This window comes from Notothenia rossii, assembly GCF_949606895.1.
Source record: "Notothenia rossii genome assembly, chromosome: 1".
Classification (NCBI taxonomy): domain Eukaryota; kingdom Metazoa; phylum Chordata; class Actinopteri; order Perciformes; family Nototheniidae; genus Notothenia; species Notothenia rossii.
This window is the reverse complement of record NC_136912.1, coordinates 78,443,342-78,466,709: the sequence shown is the minus strand read 5'-3', so window position 1 is coordinate 78,466,709 and position 23,368 is coordinate 78,443,342. Positions and strand designations below refer to the sequence as shown.

General features: G+C 41.6%; 1 protein-coding gene across 4 annotated transcripts; it reads left to right on the top strand.

Annotated features, from left to right (window-relative positions):
* Positions 1–23: 23 nt before the first annotated feature.
* On the top strand, positions 24–22,953 carry crb1 (crumbs cell polarity complex component 1). Of its 4 annotated transcripts, XM_079641931.1 has the most exons (14): positions 28–668; positions 3,079–3,315; positions 4,061–4,256; positions 4,435–4,574; positions 5,456–5,638; positions 6,617–6,709; positions 8,497–9,462; positions 10,657–11,207; positions 11,446–11,611; positions 12,463–13,405; positions 14,081–14,128; positions 14,767–14,889; positions 15,380–15,506; positions 21,354–22,953. In XM_079641931.1, exons 1-14 carry the CDS (start codon positions 593–595, stop codon positions 21,570–21,572), a joined length of 4,068 nt encoding a protein of 1,355 aa, XP_079498057.1. In that variant the 5' UTR covers positions 28–592; the 3' UTR covers positions 21,573–22,953. The 4 variants fall into 4 exon arrangements, 3 of the variants coding, with proteins under 3 accessions (XP_079498059.1, XP_079498057.1, XP_079498058.1); XM_079641932.1 differs by lacking the exon at positions 6,617–6,709 and having other exon boundaries at positions 29–668; XM_079641933.1 differs by lacking the exons at positions 14,767–14,889; positions 15,380–15,506; positions 21,354–22,953 and adding an exon at positions 14,541–14,766 and having other exon boundaries at positions 24–668.
* Positions 22,954–23,368: the final 415 nt, after the last annotated feature.

Below are 23,368 nucleotides of genomic sequence, written 5' to 3'. Positions count from 1 at the left end.
TGTTTTATAACACGTTCTTTAATGGAAAAACCAAATTAAATCACCAACATGAACAATTTTGAAAATACGTGTGAAGTGGTTACGGTAGCACTCAACTGTCAGGGAATTTATTGAATGTTGTGTAGTGTGTTTTTTCTGTGTAGCACTTTCTAGTAGACGGTCCCTGCGCACTCTTCTCTCCTCTGGCTGCAGATAGACACCAATATAAGTGGTCCAGCTCGGAAGACGTCGTGTGTAGACTTATTTGAACGGAAATTTGTTTCTAGCTCCTTGTCTACCTTACAGTTGTTAATAGCCTTGGTTTGTGTTTTAACAACGACTGGTTTATGAGTTATTCATCTGTCAAGTTCAAACTTTACCAAACTCCGCCTCTGCACGGGAGAGGGGGAGTGCAGCCTGTTGAAGACCACGCTGTGCTCTTTTTTTATTATCTCGTGTGATGGAGGCTCTTGATGGTGCTCCATCAAGAAGAGAAGTGTGCATCAAGTGGATCTGGAGATGACAACAGATGAGCCGCAGGCAGCAGGCAGAAGCAGGGGCTCTGTGAATGACAAGGATTCTACAACGATCAGGATGATTTCCTGTCACGATTATGGATTTAATTCGCTATCATAATTTGGAATTACTTGCATGCACAATTGTAATCTCTTCACTGTTTGTGATAGATGGTGAGTAATTGTTTAATCTCCCTTGAGTTAATGTAGGCTACCATAAAAACGTGTGATGTGATGTTGTAGCTGTATAACAGTCATAAAAGTAAACTGATAATCGGTGCTTTTTTTTTTTTTTTTTTTTTGGCATTTCAACACATGCAAAACTAGATTGTTGTTGCATACTATCATTATCAATTTTCTCATGCCTGCAAGTTACAACACTAGTTCAAATATTAGTCAAATATTATAACTTTCTTGCTAAAGTTTCATTTTAACGGTGTACAGTAGAGATTGAAATCAGCACTGTGATTTTAATTTCAGTCGAGTGATTGGCTTGTATTTTAACCAGTCTATGCTTGGAATACCAATTAAGACTGTGAGGGTTTACATCATTGCATAGTGATGTCTACATTTTGTAAGGACAGAAAGGAATCTAACAATGGGGGGCAGCATAGTGACCCTAGGGTGTGTTTGAGGATTGGGGGGTTGATGGGTATGTCGATAAGTGATGGGTCTATGGCACCATATGTGTCTTCGGCTTTACAAAACATCCAACAATAACATGTCTTCTTATCACCTCTGAAACAAACAGACAGATACACAGAAACATGCATCTGTCAGGTGCCTCACATGTGCCATTTGAGGGCCTCCAGATAGGACCAAACAAAGCCCTGTAGAGCTCATTAGCATATGAAAAAGCCTTACATGCTGTGGGAGGGGATGTGTGGTTGGCTGGAGTTCCATCTTGGCCTATCTCTCCTCTAGACTGCCACAGGGCAATACTGAAAGACCAGCGGATTCAGTAAAGAGCAAATCCTACACCACCTGTTGTGGTTTCCTTTAAAATAATACATAGTCATTGCCAATTTCTTTCACCATGGTTTTAAGTCATGTGTTTTTGTAGAACATAATGTATGCACTGCTTGAGCATGACTTCTGAATTCACTTGGCTGATCCTGGTTGTAATGAAAGATCATTTTGGCATATGGTCAGAACATAAACACAACCCATGATCTGCATCCCACCCAAGGACATCGGACTATACCTCCAAGACTAAGTCTAGACATGTATTATAATCTGCTCTGGGAGAACCCTGCCAACTGACTGGGGAATTGATTGACCTTAACGAAAGACAGAAGAAAAATTGGTGCCCGAGTTGGTGCAGATGGAGCACAAAGTGTAATTACCCTCTTCTCTTATAGTCTGCACTCTGCCTGATTGTGCTCTTGAGGCATGATTACTGTGTGTGATTATCATCTGTGAGGATTTTATTAGAATATCTCTGCTCATATCAGTGTTGCTACATTTATTTTTCATGATTATGACGAATCATGCTTGCACCCCTCATGCAAAACACACTTTTTCTTTGAGAAATGTGCTACAGTCTGATTATTAATAGAGGTAACACTTGTTAAGCTGATTTGAAGTGTCTTTGTAGTGGCATCATGCCCCTGTGGCCCCTCATGCATGTTCCATGTATTATGAGGACCATTGCCTCTGGAGCTAGTTGTTCTGACTGGAGTAAGGCAATATTGAGATTCCTTTTGGTGCCTATTTGTCTTTGAAGTTTTCTTGCATATGTAAGAGCTGTGCAAGTCTCAATGTAGACATTAAATATAAGCAATGCATCATCAGAGATAAGAGATTTTAAGAAGTGTGGTCACCCGATCACAGTGGTACTGTATGTTTAACCATTTAAAACATTATTTTAACTTTATAAAATCATGATGTTCCAAATCCATTGAAATCAAGTTATCTCAAAATGTTCAATCAAATATATTGTGTTTTTTTTTAAAGATTTTGAAAAGTTAGCTGTCAAGATTACAGAAAATACTATCCTTATACTACCGCACATTCCACTTTGTGAGTTGTTGCTCCCATAACTTCCAAGCTAAATATGACTTTCCTAACACAGTTCTAGACATATTAAGGTTTGGAAATATACATATCTATTTACAACATTATCTAATCTATAAAGATATAATGATTGCTTTTCATTGTTGTTACTGGGAAGGATCAAGTGTTGATCCTCTTATTAGTATGAATAGCATGTATTCAATGAATTGACACCTAAACCTCTGTCAGCGTGGCATTGATGTCTTGCTGATTAAAGCACACCGTAAAGTGTCGCCTCAGATCTTCTGCTCATGCAATTGCCATGGTAACAGATTGAACACTGAAGCCAAACAGTTAAATAAGTTACCATGGCAGCCAGCCATAACGCCTTGAGAGGCCCTTAAGTTTAAAGTCCTTGTACTGACAGCTGCTACATTGTTTCTCATCTAATTTAAACAGAAAATAAATGAGCTTTATTCCAGAAATGATTAAACTAATATAACAATCAGGATTCTGTTAATTTGCAGTATCAAGATTAAAGAAATGATATTCTGTGATATCAATATTTTTTTATTTGATCTCTTTATAGGTGCATCTCCTGACGGGCCGCGTTCACCAGTGGACCAGTGCTCACCAAACCCGTGCCAGAACAGTGCGATATGCAGGATCCGCAGAGACGACTACTCGTGCTTCTGTGTGCCGGGGTTTCAAGGTGCACACTGTCAGATCGACGTGAATGAGTGTGCCTCACAGCCCTGCAGGAACAGAGCTACCTGCGTGGACCGAGTGGGCCGATTCTCCTGTCTGTGTTCTCCTGGGTTCACTGGTGAGGGAAAAAATACATTCTGGGTCTCCCAGGAGCAACAATGAGACCAGCTAATTTAAATCCTAACATAACACATAGCTTTTATGATAGAAGATATGTGTGGGATTGTTTTTTAATGTGTGTAATGTTGTATAGGTCACCCATGTGGCTATAGATTCTTGTTGTCATAGAAAACTGGCCAAGTAGAAGTTCAATACAATTATTTATAGTCATCCGGAGTAGTTAATTTTTACTTTGAAATCTTCCCTGCACTGATGTCTTGATTTAATTTTAAAATCTAAAAATAAATCTACCCAATGAAGAATAGATTAACTAAACCTCATTGGATCAGTCTGCTGAAAGGAGCTTGAAAGCATTATCATGCTTTCAATCAAAGCAGAATAATTTCAGTATTCTAGTGTCACCCATTTCATTGTTCGGATGGTTTACTTAATGCATGCAGCCTAAACTGTCTCATTATTTGTATTTAATTCTGTTAAACTTTAATTCCAATATTTCTCCCCCTAGTTGCATAAAGATGATAGGATATCTTTATTCCAGAGATACATTTGTAGATACATTTGTATTGTGCACAATATACTGTTATTAGAGCTGCTGCAGAAGCCGCGCTTTGAAATAAAAGGAGCAATCCACACATGATCACAGCCAGTACACATGAAAGCTTTGTCCATTTTTGCCCCCTGCCCTCAGTCTATGCAGCAGGCCCACTCGCCCTCTGACATCTGTCCTGCTTTGATGTTCACAGGGGCCATTTGTGAGGTCCAGATTGATGAGTGTCAATCACAGCCATGTCTCAATGGCGGTAGTTGCCACGACTACGCTGGTGGCTTCACTTGCACCTGCCTGCCCGGTTTCCAAGGACACCAATGCGAAATCAACATTGACGAGTGCCAAGAGCAGCCATGCCAAAATGGGGCGCTGTGTATAGATGGGGTGAACGAGTAAGTGGCACATCTCCAGTCGCTGGAAATAAAATATAGTATCTCTTGCCAAGTGTTAAAAGACAAATGGTTTTGTACTGTACAGATTTCCTAATATGTTTCGATTTACAAACAAAGCATGGAGGAAATACTCTTATTCATTTAACTCATGTGATTTATGAATCCTTGCTTGTTTTAGCTCCAGCTGTGACTGCTCTCACCCAGCCTTCACTGGCAGACGCTGTGAGACCCCACTCCCAGCCTGCATCTCTGACCCCTGCTTCAACAGCGCCACCTGCCAGGACAACCAGGGTGACTACAGCTGTGACTGCTGGCCAGGTAAATGAAGCACTTCTCTGGATCAAATATTAGGGAAAACAATGTATTTCTGAGTTTCAGCTTTTTGAAGTTTTAAAAGGTATGTTTATTAAATATCAAGAGATATGGGTCTGGCAAAAACAGATCAGATGAAAAATGAATTTGTGAGCAGAGAATGAGTCGAAATATCTGCTGTTGAATAATTTGGCAAGGACAGAAGTATGCTAAAAGGTCCCACATTGTAAAAAATTACATTAAAGCTAGTAGAAACCCAAGATACAACTATGAAGCCGAAAATTAGCATTATGTCCCCTTTAAAAATGAATCCGACCATAATTAAAATAAGATAAGATAAAATAGACCTTTGTTAATCCCCGTGGTGAAATTCACGAATTTAAGCAGCAGCAGGGTGATATTGAAAAACAGGACAGCACAGATTCACTCAAGATTAATACAATTAAAGCTACAATTACAATGATATACAGGTAAGTAACTGTTAAAATAAGAAATTAATTAAATGAACATATGAACATATGAACATATTTGTTAAATATATTTATATGTATGTGTGATAAAAACCAATAATATATACTAGTTGGAAATCAGTGTCCCAAAATTTACAATTAACTCCATTAAAAAGTATTAGTAGTGAAACAAAATTGAGAAAAGACAAGAAAAAGTAGAAACAAAGGAGAGCTGCTAAACAGGCTGCCACTCACGGTGGCGCCAAGTAAAACGATTAATTAATTAAGCTTACAGCTGCATGAAGCTTCATTCAAACATAAGTTCTGAGTAATTTACTTAATCAACACGTGATATTATTTGTATGTATAATATTTGTGTTAAAATGTGCTGTTAAACGGAAACATCTTTCAAATGGCCAACCCTTTCTAACATTCCAGGGTTTGAGGGGCGTCAGTGTGATATTGACATCAACGAGTGTGGCAGCCAGCCCTGCATGCATGGAGGCCGCTGCATGGAGAGGTCGTGGCAGCCTCTGTATGGCAGCGAGCCTCTGCTGCCCGAACACTACGACCAGCAGCATGCTGCGGGCTACATCTGCAGCTGTCCTCCAGGAACTACAGGTAATTACATTATCATTATGTCTTTCACAGGTCTATTAATATGCACAGTAACATGTCTGAGCAGGAAACTTACACAGGAATGGAAGCAATAGCAAGTTGAAAGGGTACAACCAAACATAGGAATATATGGCTATTATTCAAAATACATATTCAAAATATAGAATATAAATCTATATACTGGCACACAAAAATGGACAAACATATATACCTTAACAGGTGAGGCAAACGATGAGGCTGTTCAGTCAAAGCTGTTAAAGGTCAGTCTCTTCCAGCAGGGGATTCCAGGGAAGCATTGTGAGAGTCAGGTTTGCTTTTGCCAATCTGATTTTAGCGACCCCCAGTGGTAGAATACAAAACACTTTTATTTTATTTTATCTGTGATGTTTTATTCACACAGTTGTCCGTGTTATATTATGTATGTTTTATGTACGTATTTTTGTCTCACTGCCATACTGTTGTGTGTAGTTTGAAGTTTGAGTGATAAGGTGAGGAACAACTTATACTATCATATAACAAATTACCTAAATTAGTAGTTGGGTTTATGACATTTTGTCTGCAGGTCATATAATTGTGAATAATCCATATTACATTTACCACATTTACACTTTCACAGTATATTGTATGGTGCATTGTTGTCAAGAGAAGATGTTTCCTATGGCAGGTCGTTACATCAGATTATACTTTTCAGTTGCAAAGGCAGACAATTACAGTTTTCTGATTACACAAGACTTGATCTTACTATGTAGGTAAGACGGTGAGCTGCTGCCTGCTGAGAGTTGTGTTCTAAAAATTGACTATCTGCCAGTCACTGTGTTACTGATTCAGTAAGGTGGACAAATAGCATTAGCCTAATCCCCAGGATCTGGCTTTGCTGGTCTCCTGACTAGAACCACTCAGCCCTACATTGTTGTAGCGAGGTAGACAAGGAGCAGACCTCCACTGGGATGGCATGTACACACACAAACTAATATGTTGCAGTTAGAGGAGTCTGGGGCTATCCTGGAGGAAAAGGTGACGGCATGATGTGGACACCCGCACCATGGATTTGGGGGATTGTATTGCTTGGAACAGGTAATAACAAGGACCTTTTTTATTAATAGATATGGGTTTTAGTAAAGGTAAAGGTTTTACATAATAGGTATTTCATTCTTTTTTCTGTTGCGGGTTCTTCTACCAATATTGAACAAATATATGCTGAAACTTAATTGTTCTACAATTTCCTGTGTTGTACTATAATCTATAGTTGTTGCATCATATGGCAAAGGGCCTACTCATTGCATTCATTTTAGCTTTAAAATCCAACCACTTTTCTACATCACAAATTTAAAATGCTGATCCATACTGTATACAGCATATAGCATAACCACACGTACATTTCTGGAGATAAAAACATGCACAAAAATTAACAAAGCTTTCAGATAATATTAAATGTGCAAGACATGGACACTTAACCGTTGTAAAGAGTAATACACCCCACAAGCATTGAACACTGGTTTGAATAGCTGACAATTTGACTTTTGCTCGGGCAAATTTAACGTTGTGTTTTAGGCCCCAATTATAGCCTAGCACAAGTGTATGAGTGTGATTTGATGGTTGTAAACAGGGAGATCTATTTACAACACCACTGAACAAGGAATAATGACACTGCAAGGATGACATCCTTTTCTAGGCTGACCCAGAAAATTACCATTATACTCATTCCCTTGACAAAAAGTCAATGGAATTATTTTATTTGGGTTTTGGATTATTGCAGAAAATAATCTACGGGCCAACAAGACATTACATGTTTTGTTCAGCAAGATCATAAATAAAAGCTTTTATGATTTCTATAGCGTGAATGTAATGTTTGGCTAGAAATATACGACAGGACATCAAGGACGCATGACTTCATGTCAACAGCGCTAAGCTAAAGGATGACTAGGGTTTGTCATGATCATCTAATTTAACCACTTGTTAGCAATCTTTTTTAAGGTTGTCAAATGTCCCAGGTTCTCAATTGGGGTATTTGCTGACACACTTAATAAGGTAGAACAACATGTGAACATCTCTTCTAAGCTTACTTAACCACACATTTCAGGCATCTTATCAAAAAACCATTGACTTCAAGACAAGGGAACCGGACGTTTTAAAATGCTTACTCATTGGCGGATTTTAGGATTCAATTTTGCACACATTTCAGTGGAAAAACCACAGATACTGCATTGGTGCATTTGCAAAATGGTAACACAGAGAGCGAAAGGGATGGATGCAGGCACATTTGGTGCAAGTTTTTTGATTAGAAGCTTAAGACAAAAAAGAAAATCAGCATTAAGAGGAAGGGTAAAAAGGAGCAAGACTAAGAGGCATCTAATGGTGCCTGAGGTCGCAGATTGGAAAACAGCTGAATACCCCTTCGCTTCCACACATTGTCCTTTAGGTAACATTAAAAACTTAAATGGTGGATTTCAGTGAAGAAGACCTGCTCCATGTAGATATAAAAGGCTTATTCTAAGCTAACCAAAACAAAAATCCTTAGATGGAAACATTATGATGAATAACCAATAAATCCTACTGGTCTTCTAAAAAGGTTCACATTAAAAGTTTAAGAGCACTTTTTGGGGCGGAGGAAGTGCAGTGAGCCAGTTCACATGCTTGCACCAGCGCGGGACAGTCTCCACCGACAACAGACACCACAACTTCACTTTGCAGCGATAGGCTTTATCAGCATTGTGTGAACTTGTTTGTCAAGGTCTAGAATGAAACAGAAATGAATTAACATGCAAAGTCCAACACTGCAGCTGTGAGTTCTTTAACGACAGTAACACGGTCTAAGGGGATTTGAGTTTTTATTAGTTTTTTCTGCTTTCTTTCGCTTACAGGTTCCCTCTGCCAGGAGGTGATAGACCAGTGTGACCCCAGTCCCTGCCACAATGGGGGCAGTTGTGAGAGCCATGTTGGAGGTTACATGTGCCACTGCCACAAACAGAGTCATGATGGCGTCCTTTATGGAGGTGTAAACTGTGATGTAAGGATAGAAGGCTGTGAGGGACATAAATGTGAGAACCAAGGCTCCTGTTCTCCTTTCCTGTTGGATGGGTTTAATGGATATACCTGTTCCTGCTCACCTGGTTACACTGGACCCGTGTGTGGGACCCCCACCACCTTCTCCTTTGAGCGCAGAGGCTATCTGCTGCTGCAGAGTCCCCTGGTGGATGCTGTGGTATCCTGCAACATTACCCTCAGCTTCAAGACATCTCTACCAAGAGCGTTGTTGTTCCAGAGTAACAGCAGGGGGCTGCTGCTGAGTCTGGAGCTGCACGAGGGGCAGCTTCGTCTCACACTCAGGAAGGAGGCCTCTGCTGGGGATGAAGCAGAGAGCCCAAGCCAGGTCCTGGAGCTTCCACAAAATGTCACAGATGGAGAGTGGCACACTGTGGAAGCAGTGCTGGGGGGCTGGGTGCTCAGTTTGACTCTCTTGGATGATAATGGGAGCTGTGGGAGCCAGTCATGTCACCAGGTGGCCTCAGTCCAAAGCACCATGGCCAGGCTGGTGTCACCTCCTCAGAACACTTTTATTGGAGGAGTGCTTCAGGACTCAAATGCCAAGGGTGAGGTCTCTCCACTTCCAGCATTCATTGGATGCATGCGGGATGTGTTTGTGGACTGGCAGCTCATTGTCCCCGGGGAATGGCTGAGCGACTCTGCTGTTAATGTGTCCCCCGGCTGCAGCCAAAGGGACCGCTGCCTGGATGTGCCTTGCCAAAATGGAGGACAGTGTGTCAACCTGTGGCAGAGCTACCAGTGCCGATGTCCAAGGCCTTATGAGGGGCAGGACTGTGAGGAGGGTATGTTTTCAGTATTCAACTAATAGACTTTAGCAGGACAGTCAAATAGCAGCAACGCTAAGTAAAACACTTTTTTTAAGTTTGAGATATGAAATGACCAAAAGCAGATATAGATCTCTTTCAACTTTGAGATTGGAGGGGAAAATAGCAGGTCACTCTCACCACTCTCTAGAGGCTAATTAGATACAACCTAGTTACTGGTGATTAATAAGAGATAAGGACTGACAGATGAGGCCAATAAAAAGCCACAGTAATGGACGGAGTCAGAGATCCTCTTATCTGGCATACTGGATTAAGGTTATAAGGGATTCTATTTTGGAAATATACAGAACATGGAGACAGTAAACTGTTAATTATTCTGATTTAAAAACACGTTAAAATAACCAAGTAGAATGATAAAGTGTTTATATGAGTCACTCACGTTCCCCCTGGTAATATTGAACAGTTCACCGAGGACATGTATAGCCTCTTGAGTGTATCCAAGCAGATTACCGATCACACACAGTTACTCGCATGTTAACAAATGCTCACCTGCACACTAGCACTGACACGCATGAACCCTGTTCATATGACCTTTCACACATTGCATGCGCTCCCTGCTTTAACTTTGTGTGTTCCCAGTCTCCTTGCTGCTTTATAAGGTGATCATCCCACAGTGGAAAGTGCTGACATTGGAAATAGAACATGAGGGCTGGTGGCTGCTGAAATGTCCTCTTTAGTTACCTGTTCTTCTAGAAACCTTGACATGAACTGCGTCAATATTAGTCCCTACTGTACATGTTCATTTATCCTGCAAGAATTTAAATCAATCGAAAATTACAGTATCGTTTAAAATTTGGTTTGGACAGTTTGCTCTCCACAGATCAGAAAAAACAACACAAAAACGAATAAATGCTATTACAAGTTTGATTTGTGAGTATAAGCTATTTTTGTACTGTGGTGGATAGTGACATTAAGTTACATGCACCCCAGCTCTCTTATATCTTTGGTCAAGTTTTAGGTTTTTCCTCCTACCTTTGCTTTTTCCCTATTTCAAACTGTTAAATATATCTTAAATGTATAGAACCTTACACTATGGCATAGCTGAAAAAGTCAAGAAGGTGCTTTTATAAAACTTGCAAACAACCAAGTCACTTTTCTCTCGTCTTTAACCTGAAACATTTTGCGGTCTAATCTTATTCACCTTTTTTGCAGAACATGTGACGACGCGCTTTGGAACCGATGACTCTCAAAGTTACGCATCTTTCACTGTCACCGATGATCTGGCTGATGGCCTCTCCATCTCCCTCTTCCTGCGCACACGGAGGAACAGCGGACTCCTCCTGGCGCTCGCCAACAGCAGCAGCCAGTATCTGCACCTGTGGCTGGAGGAGGGCAAGGTCACAGTTCAACTCAATAACTTTGCGAGCCTGAAGGCGGAGAGGGCGATCAATGACGGGGAAGTCCACTTTGTGAGTGTAGAGGTGGAGGAGGATCGTATGGCGCTGTATGTAGCAGATCAGAAACAAGGAGATGTAGCAGTCAGGACGATCAATGTCCAAGCCGGAGACACTGTGTATGTAGGAGGTCACTCTGAGAATTGGACGACTTCAGCGTTTGGTGGATATTTTAAAGGCTGTATTCAGGACCTGAGGATCAACGACAGGAGGCTGCAGATGTTTGGGTTGGACACCTCAGTGAGATCTTATCCTCTGAAGTTCATAACAAATGTGACTGCTGGATGCTCTGGGGACAATGCCTGCAGTGTGAGTATAAGAGATTTAACCCTCTTTTTAGTTATATTTGTTTACCTTTTAATATCAGCGTTCATTGACTCTTTTTTAATGTGAAGTAGAGGATGCAACATTGGACTTCAAAGTATATTCTGCCTCAAATGAGACTCACTCTTATAATAGCATTTACATATAATATTGTCAAATCTCATATTTCCAGCAAGGGAAACAGACACTAAATACAATTAACTTATCAATGTCTCATCCTCAGATGAACCCATGTCTAAACGGTGGGCTGTGCTACTCCATGTGGGATGATTTCACCTGCACCTGCCCTCCAAAGACAGAAGGGCGGCGCTGTGAGGAGGTCAGGTGGTGCGAGCTGGCTCCTTGCCCTCCAGACTCAGAGTGCAAGATGCTTAACCAGGGATATGAATGTAAGTGGTGTCAAAGATTTCAGCTGTTACAAGCAGGGGTGGTAATGCAAGTCATTTGAGAGACGTGCAGAGAAGTGAAAGTCACAAAGCTTGATAGGCAGATTGCAGGTCATAAAGCCATGTTCAGAGCAACACATTTATAATGAGGTGGAATTTACTAAAAAGCTCCCTTGAAACAATGAGCTCACTTTAATCCTTATTATTGGGCAAGTTTTTCTCCTTGACCTATTTCCTTTGTTACTTAAAAGCCCCTAAAGCCAGAGAGTGGGTTGTTTGCCTCTTAGACTTACTGACATTCTATATATGTTACCTAATCTGGTCCTTGTTTGCGGAGTTGGTCATTTGTGCTCTGCTGTAATTGGCCACTATGTAAACTAGTTATTCAACATGCTTAGTTATATACTGGCAACAATCTGCACACACAGTGTACTGTGGAAGAAGCTGCAGCACAGTGTACTGTGTGTGCTCCGTAAAGCAGGATTGGCTTTAGGTCAGCTTATCCTTTTTATGCTGGGATTAGTGATGATTGGTGTTGTTTCCCGTCTGTCCTGTCAGCCCCCTCCATGCTCAGTAGCAGGGATATCTGCTCCTGGTGAACCCATTTAGCTGCCCAACAGGATTTTATTGTCATCAAACATGACCATGCCATTCTTTAATAACATTGTTGTATTTGAAATATTTCGATTATAAATCATTGCTCTTCCCTGATGCCCTTGTTGTACTTTCATGCATAAAGCCAGTAAATAATACAATACAAAAAGCAAACTGACAAAGTGTTAGGGGTGCAACAAGGGAGTGTAAATGTGTATACAGTACATTATAAAAAACTAATACTTTCTCTAATCTCCTAGGCTACTCCAATGCAACTTTCCTGAATGAGAGCACTGTGTTGGTTTACCGGGGAAACGGCCACATATCCCGCAATATAACAAACCTCTCCCTAAACCTACGCACACGGAAGCGTAACACGGCTATTCTCCACGCAGAGAAGGGCTCCTCTTTCTTCACACTGTCCATCCAGGGTGGTTTCATCTTCATGGAGCTTCAGAGCAGCAGTGGAGAGAACAGAACGGAGGGGGAGGGAGAGCAGGCTGTGACCGTGGTCAGCCTCAGCAGCAGGACGAGTGTCAGCGATGGAGAGTGGCACAGCATCAACCTGCTGATGGCGGCTCCATGGGCACAGAGCTCCCGCTGGACTCTGGTTCTGGATGAAGAGATAGAGGAAACCAGCACTTCCAGGATGCAGGGAGGCAACCTGAACTTCCTCAGGCAGGGCGTGGACATCTTCTTAGGAGGCCTGGCCCCTGATGCTGGGTGGTCCCTGGCTGGGTGCCTGGGCACAGTGGAGCTGGGGGGCATTGCCCTGCCTTACTTCAGCTCCTCTGATGTGAACTTTCCACGCCTACAGGAGGAGCGGTTCACCCGGACCTCCCTGCTGACCCCCCTCCACGGCTGCAGCGGGGCCCCGGTGTGTGAGCCCAACCCCTGTCTGAACCAAGGGGAGTGTCAGGACCTTTTCAACATCTTCAACTGCAGCTGTGCCACGGGCTGGGCCGGGAGGCGCTGCAGCTTCTTCACCGACACATGTGCTTCCAGTCCCTGTATCCACGGCAACTGCAGCGTCAATGGGCTGACCTACAAGTGCAGCTGTGAGTCGGGCTACACAGGCATGGACTGTGAGGAGCAGGTGGATACGTGTGAGAACCACCTGTGTGCCCATGGAGGAACCTGTCTGCAGGGAGTAGACAGATACGCCTGCCTCTGCCCTGAGAACTACACTGGATCAATTTGCAAGTAAGTTCAGGTGTTGGCTCACCAGAGAAGATCAAATAAGTTAGAATAAAACAGTGTAAAAGGCTTGTGCGAAATACAGACCAACAGCAGACGAGAAAACAATGCCATAATAAATATTCTCTGTTCCAAACATGGCTCTTCCATGAACCGTTTTGAGCGCTTAGCTAGTTAGTCAACACAAAATACACAAAGAAATGCTCCAATTTGCACAAACAAAGGAAATTCACCCAAACACAAATATAATCCTTCAATGTAAATGTCTCCACATCTCTGCCTCTGTGCAGCATTTCAACCACGCCTGCAGTGAGCGTCTCAGATGCTGCATTTCTATTCTAGTGTCAGCCAGAAAGGCCTCAGTGTGCAGCGGTATCTCACTACACAAGGCTCTGTGGTTCGGAGCCAGTTTCTTTCCCCTGTCATCTACCGTTTGCCTCGGAAAACCAACAGGGGAACGCCTCGGAGCATTTATCCTGTAAATACACAGCCTCTTGCATTTTGCCTCCTTTGCACAAGGAAAACCTTTGCAAGTGTCTCGCTAAGACAAGCTGCACATCTCCCTTTACTGGGAACATCTATGCTGTAAAGTTTTCATCAAAATGACTTCTTTTTGTTTGTGTCTTTTGTTTGTGTCTCCTTCTATCCCCTCTCCCCGTCTTCCTTTCTGTCTGTCTCCAGTGATCGCATTGAAGAAATTCCGTGGTACATTGTTACATCACGAAAAGCGTAAGTTGTTTTTTTCTTCCTCTTCCATTTCTCAGGTGTCTCAGGTCTTCCTGTTAGATATTCGTCTCTCAAATGTCATGTACGATGTCTCCGTTTCTTTCGTTTAACTGTGTGCAACAAAATGCCAAGCAAAGCTAATATTAACGCTTCCTTTGACACCGTTTGTCTTAAAATAAATACCAAATGTTTCAAATGAGTGACAGCTGTAAATCAAAAATGATTTCTGGATTCTAAGTGTAAACTTCAAAAACAAAAATGGTATGCCTTTCAAAATAAAAAAGCCTGTATTTTGTTACTATTGAGGGATGAGATCCAAGTTGCTTCTGGCAAACAGAAGGTTACAGGGGCCAGGAGAGAAATGGTTGGCGTTTTAATTCCTGTACATGTGTTTTGACTTTTTGATTGTGAATAGTTGCCAGAGGTTTTTAATCGTATTAGTGTGCCCCCCCCCCCCCTAAGCCTCTGTGTCCCCCCTGTGGGGAGCTGCAGGAGGGCATGCCCCTGCCTGGCTGATCCTTCTGCTTCCAGCAGACGTAAAGACGCCAAACGCCTCAATACCTCAGATATTACTGCTTGAAATAAAAACAAGATAACTTACTTGTCTGTACCTTTTTGCATGTCTGACTGTCTCCTACCAGACAGCCTATGCGGCCTGTGTCTGTGTGTGGAGATGACACCAGGAACTACACCTGCTTCAATGGAGGCAACTGCACAGAGCGAGAGCTGACCTGTGACTGTCCATCCGGATTCACTGGACACCGGTAGGAAATAAAAATATATAATTAAATCATTGTAAATAGCATTGGCTATTCTTCCTGGGGTCCTCACACACACAAAACATACATAAACATACAAACAACAAAGCTCAAACAAAACAGCTCATAATTTCATGCGATTTAGAGCGCTATATGAAGTGAAAACTAAAATGGTCATCCAATTTTAGCCATCATAAGGCCAAACAGAAAACAAATACAAATAATTGTACATAGTAATAAATACCTTACACTTCTATTGCCATCATTATTGACTAAACTGATATTTAATGTTAACGCATGTTTACTAAGGTTAATCCTCCCTGCAGAGCTCAGATGCTTGAGGAGTGCCCTTAAACAGCAGAGCATTTTCCTCTTCAGAGCCTGTTTAAAGAAAGATTTCTATAAATGGTCGATAACACAATCAATAAGCCAAACATATAATACATATGTACATATCAACGGTGTCCCTGACTGAATTGTGATGTTGTGTCTGTAGGTGTGAGCAGGAGACTGATGAGTGCATGTCCAACCCCTGTCTGAACGGAGGCTACTGCCGCAACCTCATCAACATGTTTGCCTGCGTGTGCGAAATGAGCTTCGCCGGAGAAACGTGCCAGACGGACGTAAGCGACGTTTACTTTTACGTGGCCATGCTGCTGTGGCAAAACCTCTTCCAGCTGCTGTCCTACCTCATCCTCAGTATGGACGATGAACCAGAGGTGGACTGGGGAGGCATTGACTGAGTGTGTGTGTGTGTGTGTGTGTGTGTGTGTGTGTGTGTGTGTGTGTGTGTGTGTGTGTGTGTGTGTGTGTGTGTGTGTGTGTGTGTGTGTGTGTGTGTGTGTGTGTGTGTGTGTGTGTGTGTGTGTGTGCACAGTGGGGTTTGTGAGTGCATATGTAAAGGTGGTTTCCCACATTAAGCAGGGGATGAGGTATTTATGACGGCAGACTGCACACATTAGGGTTTTCTCTAGTTTGACGTCAGGTAATCGATACCACAGAGCTGTTTCTGTGCCTTAAAATTATACCATCAGTAGCACTTTATTCTTTTTTTTACACATATTAATTTTAAATACTTGCTGTAGAAAACACATTTGATAATCTCCTTCAAAACCAACAGACAAAACACAGTTTAGGCAGTGGTTGGGGAGGTATCTAATTTCAGCCAAATTGGACTCCCACTATTATTTTTCATATATTTTGAAGCTCCATAATCTTTATCCATTTTGTATCTTTTGATTTTGTTTCTTTAAGGCTGGCTGTGTTTATTGAAAAATATTTAACTGATGAGCTATGAATTCTTCATCATTCGTAAAATTAGGTTTTTTTCTCTTTATCCCTCAAGCAAGATATGTAAAAAAAGGTTAGTTTTAAAATACTAATCTTTAAAATATCCATCTTAACCTACAATATTTATACATTGACTTTACCTAGTAACATATTTTAAAAGGTTATACAATACACTTTATTATTAATAAGAGAGGACCAACTGCTCATAAGTTAGCATCCAACTGCAGATCATTTACATTGATTATTAGTGTTGATCATTTGACTTGATACTTGATTGACAATACCTTCATTTAATTGACAAATTGTGTCCCGGGTCTTTAGTCTATTGAAACGAATAGACTAACTGATTTATCAGATAATTGTGTTCTACGTGAAAGTGCACAGGATAGTAACTGTGGTCTAAAGGGACGGGTAGTCTACATTGAATACAGCACTTTGTGATGCAGTAAAGAACATTATAGAATATGTATTTATAATGTTTGTCATTGAAGATATGCTGTCAGTCTTGAACTGGATTCTGGGAGCTCCATGCTGATAAATGTGTGAACTATCAAAAACAGTGTTGTAGAAACAAAGGCACCTAGAGGAGTTGGGAGACGGCGAGATGTCTCACTTTGTTCTTGATGTGCGTTCAGAGCACTGCGGTGACTGACTGACTGCGTGTTGTTTTGTACCCAAATACGTTTTTTGTCTCTAAAGCTTCCCGGGTGAGGCGAAGCTATTTTAACCCGAAACATTCTCAGTGGCTCTGCTTGAACGGTACCTATCAACATTCCCCATGCTGTCGTGGTCAACATTTCATAACACTCCTAATCATTGTCGATTCTTCATGGACTTGATTGTGTTTTTGTCTGTCTTTTAGTCTTGTTGTGCTGACATGACTGTTACTTCTCTTGTTTGTACGCTTTCTTTCATAATATTATGTCCTCATGTCCTGTCTCTGTCTTTGTTGTTGTCAAATAAAAAAAAATCTCATCGGCCTTGTCTGTCTTCGGTCCTCTTTTCATCTTCCTCAACTAATTGTCTTCAATCATCACCACACTTATTCTTTTACAAATTCTTTCCTCCATTTCCTCCTGTACTGTAGATAAACTTAAATTGAAGTTGAACTGCTGTACAAATGCTTTTATTGATTTCCTCCCTGTGTATCAGTGTGTGTTGGGGAGTGAAGGAGCAGAGGCCGCAGTCCGGTGGCTTTCCTCACACTCAACACTTTATCCCTCTTAACAAGATGTTGTTTGAGAAGATCCCAGAATAGCCCAAGTTCATAGAGACACACACGCAGCCAAGGCGGAGTGCAAAAGAGTGCAAGCACCTATGTCTACAGGACTGTCTCAGAAAATTAGAATATTGTGATAAAGTTCTTTATTTTCTGTAATGCAATTAAAAAAACAAAAATGTCATACATTCTGGATTCATTACAAATCAACTGAAATATTGCAAGCCTTTTATTATTTTAATATTGCTGATTATGGCATACAGCTTAAGAAAACTCAAATATCCTATCTCTAAATATTAGAATATCATGAAAAAGTATACTAGTAGGGTGTTCAACGAATCACTTGAATCGTCTAATTAACTCGAAACACCTGCAAGGGTTTCCTGAGCCTTGAAAAACACTCAGCTTGGTTCAGTAAACTAAATCACAAGTATGGGGAAGACTGCTGATCTGACTGCTGTCCAGAGGACCGTCATTGACACCCTCCATCAGGAGGGTAAGACACAAAAAGAAATGTGTCAAAGAGCAAGCTGTTCACAGAGTGCAGTTTCAAAGCACATCCACAAAAAGTCTGTTGGAAGGGGGAAATGTGGCAGGAAACGCTGCACAACCAAGAGAGATGACCGCAGCCTTAACAGCATTGTGAAGAAGAGTCGCTTCCAGAATTTGGGGGAGCTTCAAAGACAGTGGACTGAAGCTGGAGTCCAGGTATCAAAAGTCACTGTTCAAAGACGTGTCCGGGAAATGGGCTACAATAGCCGTATTCCCATGGTCAAGCCACTTCTGAACTCAAGACAACGGAAGAGGCGTCTGACTTGGGCTAAGGAAAAGAAGCACTGGACAGTTGCACAGTGGTCCAAAGTCCTCTTTTCAGACGAAAGCAAGTTTTGTATTTCATTTGGAAGTCAAGGCGCCAGAGTCTGGAGAAAGGCTGGAGAGGAGCAAAATCCAAGTTGCTTGAAATCCAGTGTGAAGTTCCCACAGTCAGCGATGGTTTGGGGAGCCATGTCAGCTGCTGGTGTTGGTCCACTGTGTTTCATCAAGCCCAGAGTAAATGCAGCTGTGTACCAAGAGATTTTAGAGCACTACATGCTTCCGTCTGCTGAAAAGCTCTATGGAGATGAGGAATTCATTTTCCAGCATGATCTGGCACCTGCCCACAGTGCCAAAACCACCAGTAACTGGTGTACTGACCATGGCATTACTGTCCTCGATTGGCCTGCAAATTCCCCTGACCTGAACCCCATAGAGAATATGTGGGGTATTGTGAAGAAGAAGCTGAAAGACACCAGACCCAACAATGCTAATGAGCTAAAGGCCGCTATTGAAGCATCCTGGGCATCCATAACACCTCAGCAATGCCACAGGCTGATTGCCTCCATGCCACGCCACATTGATGCAGTAATCCGTGCAAAAGGATTCCCAACCAAGTACTGAGTGCATTAATGGACATTTTCAAATGTTTGATTGTGTTTTGCTGTTATAAATCTTTTTTTTTTACTTGGTCTGAGGAACTATTCTAATTTTTTGAGATAGGATTTTTGAGTTTTCTTAAGCTGTATGCCATAATCAGCAATATTAAAATAATAAAAGGCTTGCAATATTTCAGTTGATTTGTAATGAATCCAGAATGTATGACATTTTTGTTTTTTTAATTGCATTACAGAAAATAAAGAACTTTATCACAATATTCTAATTTTCTGAGACAGTCCTGTAAATACCTAAAGTGCTGTTAATGTATAGTTTGGGAACTGCACATTGCTGTTTAACATGACATTCACCTGTAAAGCAAGGTTAAATTGTAGTTTCCTAAGTCATCAAATCCTTAGAAAAATCAGGGGTGAGGATCATAACACCTCATAACATGCTCCCTCTCTTAATGGGTGCTGGACTATTGTTTTAAAATATGCCTATTCTTCGTCAAATAAATAGTTTTCTTATAAATGTGTTGCCTTAATGCCCAACATCTGTGCCTGACTGCTCTTATGGTTTAATGATGTCAATTTCCTGCAGCCATGTCTTAAGATGGAGTCTGTTTCACCAGCAGATCAGTGTTTACTGTTTTCATTGAGCATTTGAAACATTTACATAGATCTAATGTAATGTTCAGTTAAACCATGTAATCCATATACAGTTGCTCTCCTCTTTCGTACACCTGCCTCCTCTCTTCCATCTCATATTTTCTAGTGTTTGCGTGTGTGTGTGTGTGTGTGCGTGCGTGCGTGCGTGCGTGTGCGTGTGTGTGCGTGTGTGTGTGTCCTAGCACAGCTAGCCCTAATAGTGAGGAAAGAGCGGGAGGAAATGGGAAGCAGTTTTTCAGCGTCGGCACTGATGTGGCCATCCTTTGAGGGAGCGGGTGAAGCAGAGGGAGAAATGTGCTGTGCCAGCGAAAAAAGCAGCATCTGGTGCTGAAGTGCAGTTTCAGCAGAGAGCTGCTGGTATTCACAGAAGTTTGGTCTGCTTCACAGAAACATATGAGGGCAGCTTATCTGGCAGGCACACACACACACACACACACACACACACACACACACACACACACACACACACACACACACACACACACACACACACACACACACACACACACACACACACACACACACACACACACACACACACACACACACACACACACACACACACACACACACACACACACACACACACACACACACACAGCAGGTAGATAGTGCTGACAGCAGGGAAGCATTGCTGTGTGTGTAGCTGCTCTGCTGAGGCTTCAGGGTGGCCTTGCCTTGTACCTCAGAGACTGGTTAGTTAGACATTTCCGTGTGTGTGTGTGTGTGTGTGTGTGGGTGACTGATGGCGGGTCCTGGCTGCAGGCTGCTCCGGCTCGCTGGTGTCACACTCACTCTGACAGCCCACTGTGCTGCAGTGACAGGTAAGCACTTTCAGGGAGTCAACAAAGAACCTGAAGCAAGAGGAAAGAGAGGGTAATGTCTACAGCGTGAGTGCAGGAGTTATTTTTTGCCTCGGGATATGGATGGTTGTATTTTTGTAAGAATTATGTTTTCCAAGTTGATTGCTCAGTGTAAAGTTTGCTGACTTCTGAGATTTCTTCTTTTCATAGTCTTGTGTAACCTGACAGGTTCTGTAGGAGGCTTTAGTTTTAAACACGGTGTCAGACAAAATTTGAAGTGTAATGGAGTGATACTGAACGCTGTTGTTGCTGTTGGTTACCTTGTAGCAGCCACTCAAGGTGTCACGACTCTCACACCAACCAGAACTACTGATGTAAGTCAATCTTCTCCGTCTTTGTTAATAATCGGCTACCTGGGAAGTTTTGATACGCCTTGATTCGCTTGGTTTGAATTTAGAGGTCAGAAATGTGTGTGTTTGCATGCAGGGTAATTGTGTTTCTGGTCTGTTTTGTAGCTGCTTGTGCGATGATCAAATGGCCAAAAGGCTGTAAATTAAAAATGAATCTTAGCCGGTTTCACAAGTCATTCAAACGCTTCATGTAAAGCAGCTTCTCTTCCTGTTAGAAAAAAAGCATGTGTGTTTGTGTGAGCTATTTTTGTTGTGTGAGAGTTTCGGGTGGTGTATATGCAAATGGCATCATCAGGCAGCATCTTGCTCGTGTGTGTGTGATCCTCCACAGACGGAGCGTGCTCCATACAACTCGCGAGTGGCTGCCGTGTTGGCACCGTGTCTGGTTGGCTTGGCGATAGTGGTGATGCTGGGGCTGCTGCTGGCCTTTGCCAAACTGCGAGAGAGGCGGCAGACGGAGGGAGTTTTGAGGCCGCGGCAACTCGATGCTCCTGGTGGTCGCAACCCACCTGCTGAGCTGGGAAACACATCCATCAGCACTTTGGCAGCTCGTGTGGAGCGCCTTGTGTAGAGGAGAAGTGTGTGTGAGTGTGAGAAACAGTGTGTGAGGGTACAGAAATAAGCTCCTCTAAACCAAAACGTTTGTTCCTTTCTGTTTCCCCTCCAGTTGACCTCTTCGGGTTCGACCTCTGACCTCTTACTGTCCATCAGTCTGGTGTCCGTCGTTCTGCTGCTGATCTTGATCATCACCTCCGTCAGCCTGGTGGTGGCGCTAAATCGCCGCGCCACACACGGCACCTACAGCCCCAGCCGGCAGGAGAAGGAGGGGTCCCGGGTGGAGATGTGGAGCATCACCCAGCCGCCGCCTATGGAGAGGCTCATATGACATGCACGCTGATAATGTGGTTATTATACAAATTAATGCTAATGATTTATAACTTAAAGAAATGCTTCACCCAAACAATTATAATTTGTGTATCAATGACTCAGCCTGTGTTACCTCGAAAACGTTGATGTTTTGCTTTCACTGTAAAAGAAAGACGAAACAAACAGGAAATGATTGATGAATCAAGGTAACCCGGGATGAGTAATACATGTTTTTAGGGTGAGGTATTATTTTAAAGAATATCTGCAGCCTGGATATAACCGTGGTCTTCCTTTCCGCTTTAAAATACTGCTGTCTTTCTTCACATGCTGGAAGACTATCGGATCTTGTGTCATTTCTTTGTGTAATGGTTCGTCCCAGTGTTTCATCCATCTTCCTGGGATGTGTTGCACCTGGCTTCACCACCCAGCAGTTCATCTAAATGCAAAGATTTCAGTTGAAATCGTATCGAGTCTATCATACCTATTAGTCTGATCCATCTTTTTTTTACACACGGGTTTCATCTGCAGGCAGAATGAGTTAGACAGTTCTTCATTAGAAGATAAATATGTTTTTTTCCCATGTTCCTTAATGTTGAAAAAATGAAAGGATCAAAGCGTTAGTCCGTCTCTTAATCCCATTGGTTATACTGAAGACATTCATCTTTAAGAACAAATAAAAAAAGGCTCTGTAATTTCCTAAATTAGCTAGGCACTGTCATTTTATAGGAAGTGCTAAATAGTACATTTCTTATGATCCGTTTTTATCTGCGGATTAATACACATTTGCTATTCAATTCAATATTTAATGAAGCATCTCAAAATTAACTCAATTCAGTGTTTTGGGTCTTTTCAAGGTCTCTGACAATAAGAAAAATATAGAATACCACCATACTTATCCTTAAAATTCATTCACTTCCATCGATGTGTCTTCATTATTGCATAAAAGCATTCAAAATCCATTAGTGTTACATGTCTATACGCTGTTTCTTGCTGCCAGTTTTTATTTATTTTGAGGGTATATTTCAATAAGAAATACTCTCACTCCTCACTGACAGAATAATGTAATTTAGAAGTCAGGTTTTAAGAAACATTAGCTGAGAGTAGTTTCTTAGTTTCCTCTGGGTTGACTTGTATGTACTTAGCTAGCTGTAGTGTCATTTTAATTGTACATACCATAATAGGGATGATTTTGGTTTATCATGTTTGAAACTGTGAATTTCATTTCTACTTTTAATTGTTGGAAGCTATACAAAAAATGTTCTGGTTAATAAAGTTAATTTATTTTATGTCGACACAATGTTATGTATTTTCTAGTGTTGCTAACTATATTACTGTTAGAGAGCATTAGCATTTTCTTTCTTTGTATGCAATAATAAATTCAGCGAACAGATATTCACACAGATTATTTCCACATCTGGTTGTATCTTTCTATGTAAAAAAAACATTAAAAGGTCCCCTATTATACTGTTTTTCATCAATATATTATAGGTCTCAGATATAGACAAAACATGTCTCTGAAGTGTTTGGCTCCAAACCAAACGGATCATGTCTGCGAGATATTTGGTTAAAAAGAACACAATGGTGCTCTAGGAGGAGATTCAGGTGATAAGGTGGTTGGTTATTGGCTAATGGTTACACAAAGCAAAAAAATCGTTATGACATCATAAAGTGGCCAAAATCTGATCAGCTCCTTTTCAGACAGGTTTTTATAGAAATGGATCAGGACAAAAAGTGAGCGAATCTTTTGTCCTGAAACTTTCAGAATCTCTTTACACAGAGGGGACAAATGTTTATGCATAGAAGGCATGACAAAGT